Here is a 12,841-nt window from a genome sequence, read left to right on the forward strand (position 1 = left end):
CACTTTGGCTCCTCTCTTAACAGTTTTTGTGGATGCTATTTCTCACCCAGATTCATTTTTCACATGCTAATCTCCTATTAACATTTTCATAAATAGCTCCATTTAACATCTTGCTTTGTACTGTATGTGCTCACACTGCAACGCTGAACTGAGCTGGGTTTCCCAGACGATGCTACTTGAAGTGACCTTGAGAGATATTCAAAGTATAGGGTCACTTTGATCTATATTTTCAGGAACCTCACAAGCAATCTGGTAAATGTCTCTGTTCTTGTCTAGCTCATGCCGTACCAATAACCAAGTTGATAATTCTCAAATGCTCTCTTGACCATGGAAACCAAATGAGAGAAATATATCATGTCCCAAAGCATTTCATATTCAATAAATTATTTTTGAAGTGCTGGCAATATTACCTGGGGAAATGTCAGAAGTAGTCTGTGCACATCGAGATATCTCCAACTTTAACGAGATGATTGACCACATAAATGGTTTGTAGCAAAAAGGAGGGAATTGGCCAGTAAATGGTCTGGATTATGTGCTCAGTTCAGATAGGTCTTAAATCCACAGTGTTCTGCGGACATGCTACCAACTGAACCATTCTCACACATATTGGTGAAAGCTGAGTATGTGCGGATCATTACTGTGGAGAAAACTGCCCTGAAGACAGCTGATGGCATAATAAAGAGACTGGGCATTGATCTGGCCTGGTGATTACATCATTTCTCCTAGTATCTTGGCACAGCTGTGATATTCACCAGAAAGTTAGTTACATACTTTCCTTTCTAACGGAACAGACGGAGACAAAGAGAAAGAAGAGAAACAGAACTCATATGCTGTATCAGATTTATCAATACACGTTCACAAAGCTTCACATTCAATTAATCACTTTGAAGTGCACTGCACTGTAACATAGATGGATTGTAGTGAAAAGGATAACAATAAACATGCTGAAGTTATGTAAATTACCTCCTTGCCTTAGTTAGGGAACTAGATCACCTTGAAGCGTGAACCCAAACTGGATATAACTGGATGAAATCTTGATTATTATGAATGAATTCATAAGACATCAAATTTAGGGCTCAGCAAAAAACTAAAACCACATTAGAACAGTATCAACATTCCCTTTAAATCTTGATTATTCTCCAGTATACTCAACTCCTTCCTACCAGATATCACAAAGAGCATGAGCAAGCGAGCTGATCACTGTTAGTCAGAAATATAATATTTGCCTTGGTCATTATTTTACACACAAACAAGCGATACCTCTCTCCCACACACATTCACACTGTCTGTATCTTTGTTACATATATACAAATAAAATCTCTGCACTTCTGCAATTCTCATTCCCATTCTTTCATTACTGTCTTTAATGTTGCCTTTCAAGTACTTTGCCACAAACTAAATACATTTTTAATAGACGGTATCATTGCTCTTTCTCCTGTCTCCCCATTTCCAAGACCCCTCTTTACCTAATCACTTCCTTCCTGTAGCATGGCAACCAGATCTGCACGCAATACTCCAAGTGCAGTCTCACCAATGCTTTGTACAGCTGTAACATGACGTCCCAATGCCTGTACTCAATGCCCCAAATGATGAAGGTAAGCATGCCAAATGTGTTCTTCACCACCCCGTCTACCTGTGTCATTACTTTCTAGTAATAATGAGACCTGTACATGAGGGACAGGCTACATCAGGTAGGACCAGAAGCAATGTACTCACAGGAATGTTTGCTAGTTCCTTGCAATATTGGCTTTTGCTGGGTTGATCTTCCCTGGATCTTGACCTTGGCTAGGTTACATTTCCCCTCATTTGACGCTCACAACATGGTTTCATCTACACTGGGGAAACCCAAGTGCAAACTGGGTGAGCGTTTTGCAGAACACTTCCTCTTAATTTGTAAGGGTGAGTCTGAGCTTCCAGTTGCCTGTCACTTTAATTCTCCATCATACACCCATTCTTACCTCTCTGTTTCTGACTTCCTACACTATTCCAAGAAAACTCAGGATAAGCTTGAGGAACAGCACACCATCCTCTGACTGTGCAATACAAACTTTAGGACTCAACAATTTAGATAATCTGCCATTCATGTCTTGTCTCTGACATTTCCCAACATTCAGTTAAGTTTCCTCTTCCTCTTCTGGTATTTCTCTCCAACAGAAGAGAGTCTAGCCACCTAACCTTGACATTCAACGGCATTACCATTGCAGGTACCATCAACATCATGGAGGTCACCACTGACCAGAAACTCTACTGGACCAACCAGAAAAACACTGTGGCTATGAGGGCAGGTCAGAGACTGGGTATCCTACACAGAGTGACTTATCTTCTAATATGCCAAAGCCTTTCTATCTACAAGGCACAGTCAGCAGTGTGATGGAATACTCTCCATATACCCTGCTCCAACAACAAGAAGCTCGATACCATTGATACCATGCAGCCCACTTGATTAACAATTCATCCACCGCCCTATTACGTTCATTCCCTCACCACTGGTGTATTGTAGCTGTATTGTGTATCATCTGCAGTATGTATTGCAGTTACTCACTAACGCTACCCTGACGCAGGTTGGGTTATAGTTGTCTGGTTAATGCCTCTCTCCTGTTCTCACCATATCACAGATCTACCTTTGTGTTCTCTTCTTGCCTGTTTCTCTGCATCTGAAATCTTGTTACATCTCCAAACTTCTCTGGATCTTCTCACATTCCTGAAGCATTAACTCCATTCTTCACAGATGCTGCCTAATCTGCTGAGCACTTCTAATTTTTCCTCTGTTTCAGATATCCAGGATCTACAGTGTTTTACATTGGTACTACTTTGTTTACTAATCAATTGGCACTGGGAAGTCAATGTATCTGCATGAGGCTGCAGGTCATGTGATGAAACCTTGGGGAATTCACCCAATCAGAATTGACATCCCTGGTTAAGAAGGCGGCCCGTCTTTCATGCTGCCTAGATGAAAACTTTTAATTCCTGTGAAAAAAACAGGTCATAAGCACCACCATTATGTTGGGTATTGGTACTAATGTGGGGTGGAATGCTAGTTATGTATAAAGTGCTTCCTACCACTTCTAATTAAATAGCAATTATTATCTGGTATCTATTAGTATCTATTATTATCCCAAGGCTAACCCAGAGACCAAGTAAAGAACATTAAGTTCCTCATGATGAGGAGGAACCAATGAGCTTCAGTATTTTGCCTCTGCCTCAGACCGTCTTGTTTATCTCAATTGGGGATTTCTTGCCTTTGTAAAATTAATGGGACAAGACTGTGTGTAAAATAAATCAATAATTCTTAAGCTTGGTAAAAGCATTGTTTTTCTAGCAACTGAAAAAATGCTGGGCCAGTGGCTTTAAGCCAGTTGCCACCTGAGCAGTTTGGAGTTCAAACACAAATTCAAAGCCTTTTCGTTACTGCAACCAAATTAAGCTAGTTAAAAAGAAAAAAATTACAAGTGTGTTTCTCAATCACAAGCAGATGACAGACTATTTGTTCTGTCGCTCTCTCCCCAAAGAAAGGATTTAATTTCAGCTGAATAACCTGAGCAATTTGAATAAATGACTGTTGACAGATTTTAGCCAACTGTCAAGATCCCAGTCTGTGTAATTATCAATTTAAATTATAAAGAGATACTAAATAATAATTGCTATCTAGCTGGAAGTTGTAGGAAGCCAAATTAATATGTAAGGAGACTATAATTTTAATCAACTATTTTTACGGTACCATTTTTCCTTGGTCAAATCACATTTGAAAGGCAATGATGACCAACATGAGCCATGCATCCTGCATTGAATGATCAGGTCTGGAATCATCCCAATTAACTGGCTTAATAATTCCAATTGTAATTAAACCATTATTAAAAAAAAGCTAATAATTGTACACTTCATGAATCCCTTTGCAAATAGGCCAATCGTTCTTCATTAAATGACTAGATTCTTGTTTAGCTGGCATGTCAAATGGAATAGTTCAATACTTTAAATACATACACAGCATATGTGAGTACATTTGTCCCTTGGTAATTGATCCTATGAGACACTTTCCATTCTATCATGAAGTAGGAGGGTGTGAGTGTTTGAATCAGGAACAGCAGCTTGAACAGAGGGTACACCTGACTAAGGAAAGTATTCACTTATATTTCAAAATCCAATTGATGAAATATCCAAATGGCTACCCAAAAACAAACTGCAAGTGGAATGGAGGGTGGGGAAGGAGAGTGCGTGAGTGATAGGGAGGGGAAAAGCCTCATTAAAAGCCACTTGTCTAGTCTGCATAATTTAGCCAACTTCAGTTCTCAAGAAGCCCCTGTACTTGGCAGAAAAAAGTTTCAATGTGACCCCAAGGGAATGTGAATTATTTTGCCGACATCTTCAACTAGATGAGTAATAAAGTTGCACAGTTCATTGTTGGATCAGAGATCAGAAAAGTAGCCAGAGGTGGGGATGAAGTTATTGGCCTGGATTGGGGACAGGGTGTAAATCAGTGGAGTTGGAGACATTTTGGTGAGAGGATCAGGGCTGGGTGCAGGGAGAGTAGTGTTGATCAGTTAAGTTATCCAGAAGGTGTGGACATCTGGAGACTGGGGTCCCCATCATGGGCCTTGGCTGATGGAAGGGATGGAGGGTGGTAGGGATCAAGAGCCTTAGCTGATAGGGGATGGGGTGCCTGGCCTCGACACAGTTTCAGGAAGATTCAAGCATCATGGGGAGGGAAATCAGAGGATTGGCGTAGAGGAGAGAAGTGCAATCGAGTTCTATGAGGTTGGTGGACCTGTGGAACAAAAGGAAAGTATGAGGCTTAACTTAACAGGGTCCCAATGCAGCATTATGCTGTGAAGACCAAATTGTTGCTCCCAAGATGCTCCAATGATGTTCTCCCATGTGCAGTCAACAAGGAAATTGTTTCACTGCACAAGGGAGGATTACAGCTACAGTGATCGGTCGAATTTCTGTAGTGGCCCAAGTCACCATGGAAATGGTGGAAATCACATTCTACTTTGGAAATAATCTAAAATAAATGACCGACGCTTGTATAAAAGATAAAAGTTCTTGTTACAAGTTAATGGCATTATAATGGTGTTTGTTACACCTTTCACATGCACATAAAAATAAAAATATTTGAAACCAAAAGTAAACAGTGAAGAGCCATATCTCAGGCACACATTTACAACATCACCACACACAGCAAATGGCTATCCACATCTGCCAAAGAAAACACATCAGCTTCATGTCATTGTTCAAGCAGAAGAATGTCTGGGTTTCCCTTGCTGAACACAAGCTGGAGGATCTCTAGATGATAGTCATCCTTTCTCCACCCTGATTTATAATTATCTGTGTACACTGGCACTGTAATCACTCTGCCTCTGATTGCAAATTTGTTCACACATCTTCTATCCAAATACTCTTGTACACAAATTGGCTTCATAACTTGACCAAGTCTGTATTAACACTAGAGTATAAATGGTCTGATAACATACAGATTTCTGAGATAAAGTAGTAGGGATGAGAGTATCCAACAGATATACACCTTAACCATGTGTGCCAAGGAAAGGAACAATGTCTGCATGGTGCAACTATGGATTAGAAGGGCAGAAGGAACAGGTCTGTAACAACATGCTTACCTTCACACTTCTGGCTGTTCTCATTCTGTTTGTGCCCAGCAGGACATTTGCATTCATAGGATCCCACGGTGTTGATGCAGTTTCCTCCCTGGCACAGGCCTGGGATTGCCTGACATTCATCCACATCTGCCAAAGAAAACACATCAGTTTCGTACCACTGTTCAACCAGAAGAATGCCTGGGCTTCCTTCCCATGCTGAATACGAGCTGGAGAATCACTTTTCTCCACGCTGATCCACTTACACTGGCTTTGTATTCACTCTGCCTGTGGGTCAAGTGGTAGAAAAGTTTCTTCCGGCATTGGTTACATCAACTAATTGGCTTGGCACCACAGCACGTACTCAAAGGAGACAAGGATCAAACTGAGGAGGGTAAGTGAGTTCAGGCTGAGCCGGGGTGGATGGTGGATCTGGGGGTTGGAAGATGGGGGTGACTGAGATTAGACTGGATGGATCATTAAAGGATATGGAAGGTGGAAGAGAGTGGGATTAGACTGGATAGGTTACTGAAGTGTATGGGAAGTGAAGGGAGAATGGGATCAGGCTGGGCAGAATTGCAATTAAACTGTAGAACCCTGTAGGATATGAGAAACCGGCATATTATAACAGCCTTGGAGAACATTCTCATCATCTGCTCCAAGACCATTTAGGATAAGGTATGGAGCGAAAGGAGTGGGATAATAACACATTTGGTCAGGACAGTCCTAACCTACAAAAATCTAGTCCCATTGTTGTGGTAAATGATTGCAGAATGACAATAGGGAAGCAGGGGACCAATGGAGGAAGCAGCAGTGGGTTAGTATGGGGGCAATAAAGGCAGCAATAGTGGGGACAGAGGTCACAGGATCCATCATTCACCCTGCTTTGGCCTGAACTCATCAACCCTCTGCAGTGTGATTCCTGTCTCCTTTGAGTATGTGCTGTGGTGCCAGCAGAAACTTTCCTACTGCCCAACCCACACAGGCCCCTAAACACCAGCATCTGGTACCTATCCATAGTGCGACATGAATATCTGTTCCCACCCAGTCAGCTTTAAACACCTTCACCAGAATGGTTTGAGAAAGGGAACTTGTATTTGCAGAAGTAAATTAGTAATTACTAGAACTTATGGGCTGCAGCCAGCTCGATCCTTCGCGGCAAGATCCTTTATTTGACAGGGCCTCCATGTCATAAAACAGTCACATGGATGTGGCCAAGACAAGTTTCCTCCATAAAAAAAATGACAAAAGCATGTCCCTATTTTTCAAAATGTTATGTGTGGCACCTTATCATTTTGAAAAGGTGGTTTTCCTAGATCCTCTTAAGATGAAAAGCAAGCTCAATGTATTGGTAATTTCAATAAATATTGCTACCACTCACCTTGACAGGCACCGCTTCGAATATTGGGGATGAAACCACGGCGACAAGGATGAGGCTGTGCCGGGCACATCTCGCAAGGATGGCCCCAAGCTCGACCAATAGTGGCGCAGCAGAGAGTTTTGGTGCAGACGATACCACTTAGTTGTCCTTGGCACATTTGGTTATTGACCTGTGTGAAGCATGGTCCAGTTCGGTAATCTGTGGAGAAGAACAAAACCAATGGAAATCCTGCCAAATTTCAGACATGGGACATCGAAAACTGAGACGAAGCACTGCTGATTATTAATGTTACTGATCCGGGATGCAAATTCTCACAGCCACACACTGGTCACTGTTATAACTCTCCTGAGTAAAACACTGTAGCACTGGTCGTCTAGGTTGTTGCTGCCTTATCCTTAACAGCAGCCACATCCATCAGGAAGTCATAGGTGTCCATTATGCACTGCCCTTTTATGATGGCATGTCACCATTTCCTGATATGCACAAGCAGGGATGAAGCACCCAGCAGCAATGTACGCTCAATAGGCCCCTTCAAACTGCACCTCTCAAATATTCTGTTTTGACTGAGACTCCTTTAATCAAGCTCTGTGCGCATAACAGGAATGACATACTTCTCCCAATGCAGGCTGAGAGGTAGTGACTATAATGACCAGATCAGTGTCTCAGTAAGAACATGGGAAGAGGTAAATACTTACAGGAAACATTAATGTGTCAGGGAGACCCATAAATATGCTCTAATAACAAGACACCTCATGACAGAGAGACTTGCAGACATTAAGAAATGAAATGCACTGCCCTGTGGAGGCCATCTGTGTCTCTTATCCTTATATTGGAATGCTAGGATTAGGATAGTTCCAGCACTAACCACAAGCTGTCAGAAGAAGGATACAAGCCCTCAAATTGGAGTTACCAGATGTAGATGGTCTCTGGGGCTCCTTCAAACAGAGAATGACATCATAACTCTAAGGCAGAAAGAAGACTGCTAGTTCCACAAGCGCCAGGATCAATTGGTGATACAGAGACATATTCTATGACTTTACAAGGAGGTTTAAACGCTGTAGAATAGCCCAAAGAGGTGGTTCTGTGGTACCAGCAGCTGAATGTTTGACACAATTGCAGTGTGTTAATCCGTGTTAAAAGGTTAACATGGCAGACATGATCAGCGAGTGGCTTATAATATTGGACAGTCACTTCTAGGATCTAACTTTGTTAAATTAACATCAAAAATATGCTGGCACACTGACAGGGGAAATTAATCTATGTTACAAAGTGGTCTTGTTTCACTTTCTGTATGTTTCATAGCCACCATACCTAGAGAATATTTATCACAAATTTTAGATTCTAAATTGTTAATGTACCTCAATGGAAATTTTATATATGAATAAGACATGGCAGACACATCACTCATTTCAGGTGAGCTTCATAACCCAGATGAATTAACTGAACAAGAGATTGTAAAACGTTTTTTAAAATATTCCCAGACATTCCCCAATACCTCATGGAATGGAAATAATTGTTAGACAAAGGCTTGAATATGTCAATGGAAGGCACACAGAGGCAAACATCTGCATGCATACGTAGAGGCACGGAGACCAACGCACATATTGGCATACTTTCTCACACACAGGCACATTTACACATACACTAAATAAAGATACATGTGCACACATACGCATGTTGCACACACATAATTGCGTACACACATGTTTTGCACACACTCTCACACATACACAGACTTTGAAATCGGCACTGCTTTCATTCAAACATATAATCAACAGCAGGACGTCTGAACTCTCGTGTTTAATGGCCTGCTTTATAAAGCATTATCACCTCGTAAATAGAACAGAATCTCCACTTGCTGGATTTTATTCTGCCTTTAGACAGGAAGATCATTTTCTTCAATGAAGTACTTGAATCCTGTTTACACCCAGCTGACTTCACAGCCTCTGTACCAATTGACAGATGTCTGCACCTGAGCTGCAGTCTGACAGCCATAATTCTGTGCTTCAGCTTCTGATTTCCAAAAAATGCAAACCTTGATTTCATGTTGTTTCTTCAACATCAAATACAACATCAAAAACAAACCTCAAATCTACACTGCAGACCGTCATAGAACAAAATTCCATCAGATACACATGAACTGGCCAGGCTCCTGCCACTGTGTTTCCATAGACCTCCCCCCAGCCAGCCAATGAATGTGAACCTGGGATGTATATCCCAGACACATGAGGAGTTGGACCCAACACACTTAGACTAGGGCTTGGACATAAATGGTTCAGCCAGGAGTTGATGCCAGACAGCAGAATGATGGTCTTGGGTTTGAGAGGCAAGATCAATAACATCAGCCAGCTGATTCAACAGTGTCACCATAGGGTAACTGCTTATGTTAGAACTGGAAGCAGGTGAGGATGCAGCCACAAAGCTAGGGCACAGGAGGAGAATGAATTAGAGTGTTCAGACACTGCCAGAAGGTGTGGAATATGTACCCTAAGGGTGATCAGAGTTGAGGGTCCAATGGTAAATCAGAATGAGAACCCTAAGAAGATAGATGGAAGAGGATGGGGATAGGCAGGATTCTAGGGGATGAAAATCCTGGAATGAGGATCTGAAGTTATAGGGGATGAGGACACAACTGTTGGGATGAGGCCAAAGGTGGTGTTGAAATCTATCCTGCATTACCAAGATCACTTTTACTGCATAATGATGGGGAGCTTTTTTTACATCCCCCCCTACTGATGGTGATCTTCACACTTAGGAATCAAGCAGGAGAAAAGACATATTAACACCTGTCAACAATTGAAAACTCCTTATTTGGAAAATTTTGGTCCTGGAATGTAATTCCCTGAAGTCTTGCTGAGCCTCTGTGTGGGATGTGGGACATCTGGAATGCATCAATAGTCTGGAATCCTAGAAGTTTGCTCCCCAGAGCTAGGGGCTACAACACACACACAGATGTCTTACTCTTTCTCAGGAACAGCCACCTTGGATCACAGATATTTATTTATTTTACTTAAAGGGATCCTGACTCAAATTCCTTCAGTGATTGAAAGAATTGGGGCACCAAGCTTTCTTAAAGCACATGTGGGTTCTCTGCTTACCAAATGTCTTAAAACAACACAAATATAGTAATCAGTGCTGAGATACTGACAGATTCTAATTCTGCTCTCCCATTCACTAGTGGGCAAAATTGCCAAAAAGAAACAACAGTGACATCATTTGTGTCTTTTATGAGAATGAAGAATAGGTTTCCCAGTGTTCACGACATTCATGTATTTTTCCCACTAGGATACGGCTTTATCCCTACGTCCTCATCCCAATTTTCAATTGCACAACATCCAAGTTCTCAAAATTCTGTCCCTGAACTTCTCCACCTTTTTCTCTTCCTTTAAGTTACTCCTTGAAATCTATCTCTTGGACCAAGCTATTAGTCACCTTTACCAATATCTCCTTAACGTACCCAGCATGAGACAAAGACACTAAATAAATGCAACTTATTGTTGCTATACTGTTGTGCAATTATAAGCAGCAACATAATAAAACTCCATGCCTTAAACTTGATGTGACATTTAGCAGATCAGGATAAGCTGTTCTTGTTCAAGGATTCAAAGCAGTTTTGATGTTATTGTTCAGTTTCCCCTCATACAGAGCGGAGTTGAATGATAGTGATGCATGCCGAACAGTGCTGGCTTTGCAGGGACAGCCTGGCACAGGCTTGTCGGATGACTTGACAGATCATAAGCTCTAAAATGTGTCAGTGACAGGAAGGAGACTTCATTTTATTAAACCTATAATGTCACTCAGATCCTGACAAAGAAATCACAGTAGAATCACAACGTGAACATGCTATTCTACCTCTCATAAAGCAACACATGAATCGTCACTTTGAAACACTTCCATCCCGCCCATCACTAGGCACTCTGCTCTATATCTGCAAGAGGTCCCTACACCACCTCCCTCACCACCATCCAGGGCCCCAAGCAGCTCTTCCAGGGGAGGCAGCTATTCACATGCAAATACCCCGGCAATATTTATCGCATTCCATTGTGGCCTCCTCTACATCGGCGAGACTGCTCGCAAACTGAGCGACCACTTCGCCGAGCACCTTTGCACCATCTGCTGTGGCTGCCTGGATCTCTCAGTTGCCAGCTATTTTAATTCTCCTCCCCATTCCCACACTGACATTTCTGTCCTTGGCCTCCCCCACTGACAGGTTGAGGCTAAATGCAAACGAGAAGAACAGCACCTCATATTCCACCTGGGTAGCCTAAAACCAGGCGGTATCAACACAGAATCCTCCAACTTCTGGTAACTGTTCCCCCTCTGTCCCTTTTCTCTCTCCTCCTGATCCACCTGGCCCCATCACCATGTCTCTTTCCCATCCCCCAGCCCAACACCCACACACTCCTCCCCCTCGGCCCTCCTGCGATTCCATGCTCTACCTTCCTCTCCTATCAGATTCCATCATCTTCTGTCACTTCCACCTATCACCTCCCAGCTTCTGTGCTATTCCCACTGCCCCCTTCCCCATCTTCCTATCACCCCCCCCTTCACATGGATCCACCCATCACCTGCCAGTACTTGCTCCACCCCTTCCCTCCGCCTTTTTTATACTGGCTATCTCCCCTCTGTCTTTCAGTCCAGATTAAGGGTCTCAGCCCAAAACATCGACTGTCCATTTCCCTCCATAGATGCTGCCTGACCCACTGAGTTCCTCCGGCACTTTTTGTGTTGCTTTAAAACAAATCTCCATCGTTCAACAAGACTTTTGAGATGCTCATAAGAAGTGAATTCCTTATTTAATAATTAAGTTCCAAGATTTCATACTAAAGCTTCTGTATTCGTGAGCTAGGTTGAAAAAATGGATTGCTCAGAATTATGCTGAAATTGCTTGTGACAAGTCAAATAAACTAGCTCTGTTTCAGGACCTAACTTTCAAATGAATCATACTCCAAACTCAAAAGGATCAATCCAATGTTTCTAATGTCCTCAGTGTCCCTCTGACGTACATAGATGCAATAAAAACAATCAAACAGATATGTCTCTAACTTTTTCATAATTTTCTTTGTTTTGATATCACCGTCATCAAACTTCAGTTCAAAGTTATTTTTTTTACTGATTCTAAATCTTTGGAATCCTTTTCTTCATTAAAACTGCTACATAAATTAAACTGTTATTGTTTATGCTGTACACTTAAAAACTCCAAAGAACATTCTGCTGCTTTCATCTTCCTAAGTACCTCCAATACAAACCATAATAAAAGTCTTATCTTTCACTGGCAGGAACATGAAGGTAGCTGTTGTGCTTTACTTGATCATAGCACCATTTAATCCTGACCTGACACTCATACACAGGTACTTTGTAGGCGGAAGTCATTGGATTAGGACTGGGAAACTTTGATAAAAGAGGATTGGTGGGGAGTCGATCGTATTCAACTGTGTAATTCAACTCAGCACCAGTTTTAAGTACATAATTCAGACCCCAGCACTCACACAGTCACAGATTCACTACAAGATTCTTTATAGCACATTTTTAACGTTGAAAAAGGCTCAGTTTAATTATACACAAAGTATAATTTCTCAACAATTCGCAAAATATTTTTCACTGATCTGAATTAACATGACAGAGAGTTTGGAGTTTTGATGATCAAAGATATTGTAACATTACATGCTGTGAGCTGCAGTCTGTCACCGGTTTCCACTAAAAAATCTGTACTGCAGATGAAATAAAATTCAGATCAAACATGTGCATAGGTGGCTTTTATTCAGCTGCTTCCATAAATGGTTGTTTCTGAACTGTGGTGAGCTCTTTGCTTATAAAATCATAGAGCAATACAGCACAGAAGGATGTCATTTGGACTATCATGGCTGTGCCA

General features: G+C 41.7%; 1 protein-coding gene across 1 annotated transcript in view; it reads right to left on the reverse strand.

The window, feature by feature from the left end:
* Positions 1-12,841, reverse strand: part of fbn2b (fibrillin 2b) — a 178,915-nt gene that overhangs the window by 105,567 nt on the left and 60,507 nt on the right. The window contains 2 exon segments of the mRNA XM_052037856.1: positions 5,613-5,738; positions 6,970-7,167. Of these exon segments, the coding sequence (XP_051893816.1) occupies positions 5,613-5,738; positions 6,970-7,167 (324 nt within the window).

The sequence above is a fragment of the Pristis pectinata genome, chromosome 24, assembly GCF_009764475.1.
Source record: "Pristis pectinata isolate sPriPec2 chromosome 24, sPriPec2.1.pri, whole genome shotgun sequence".
NCBI lineage: Eukaryota > Metazoa > Chordata > Chondrichthyes > Rhinopristiformes > Pristidae > Pristis > Pristis pectinata.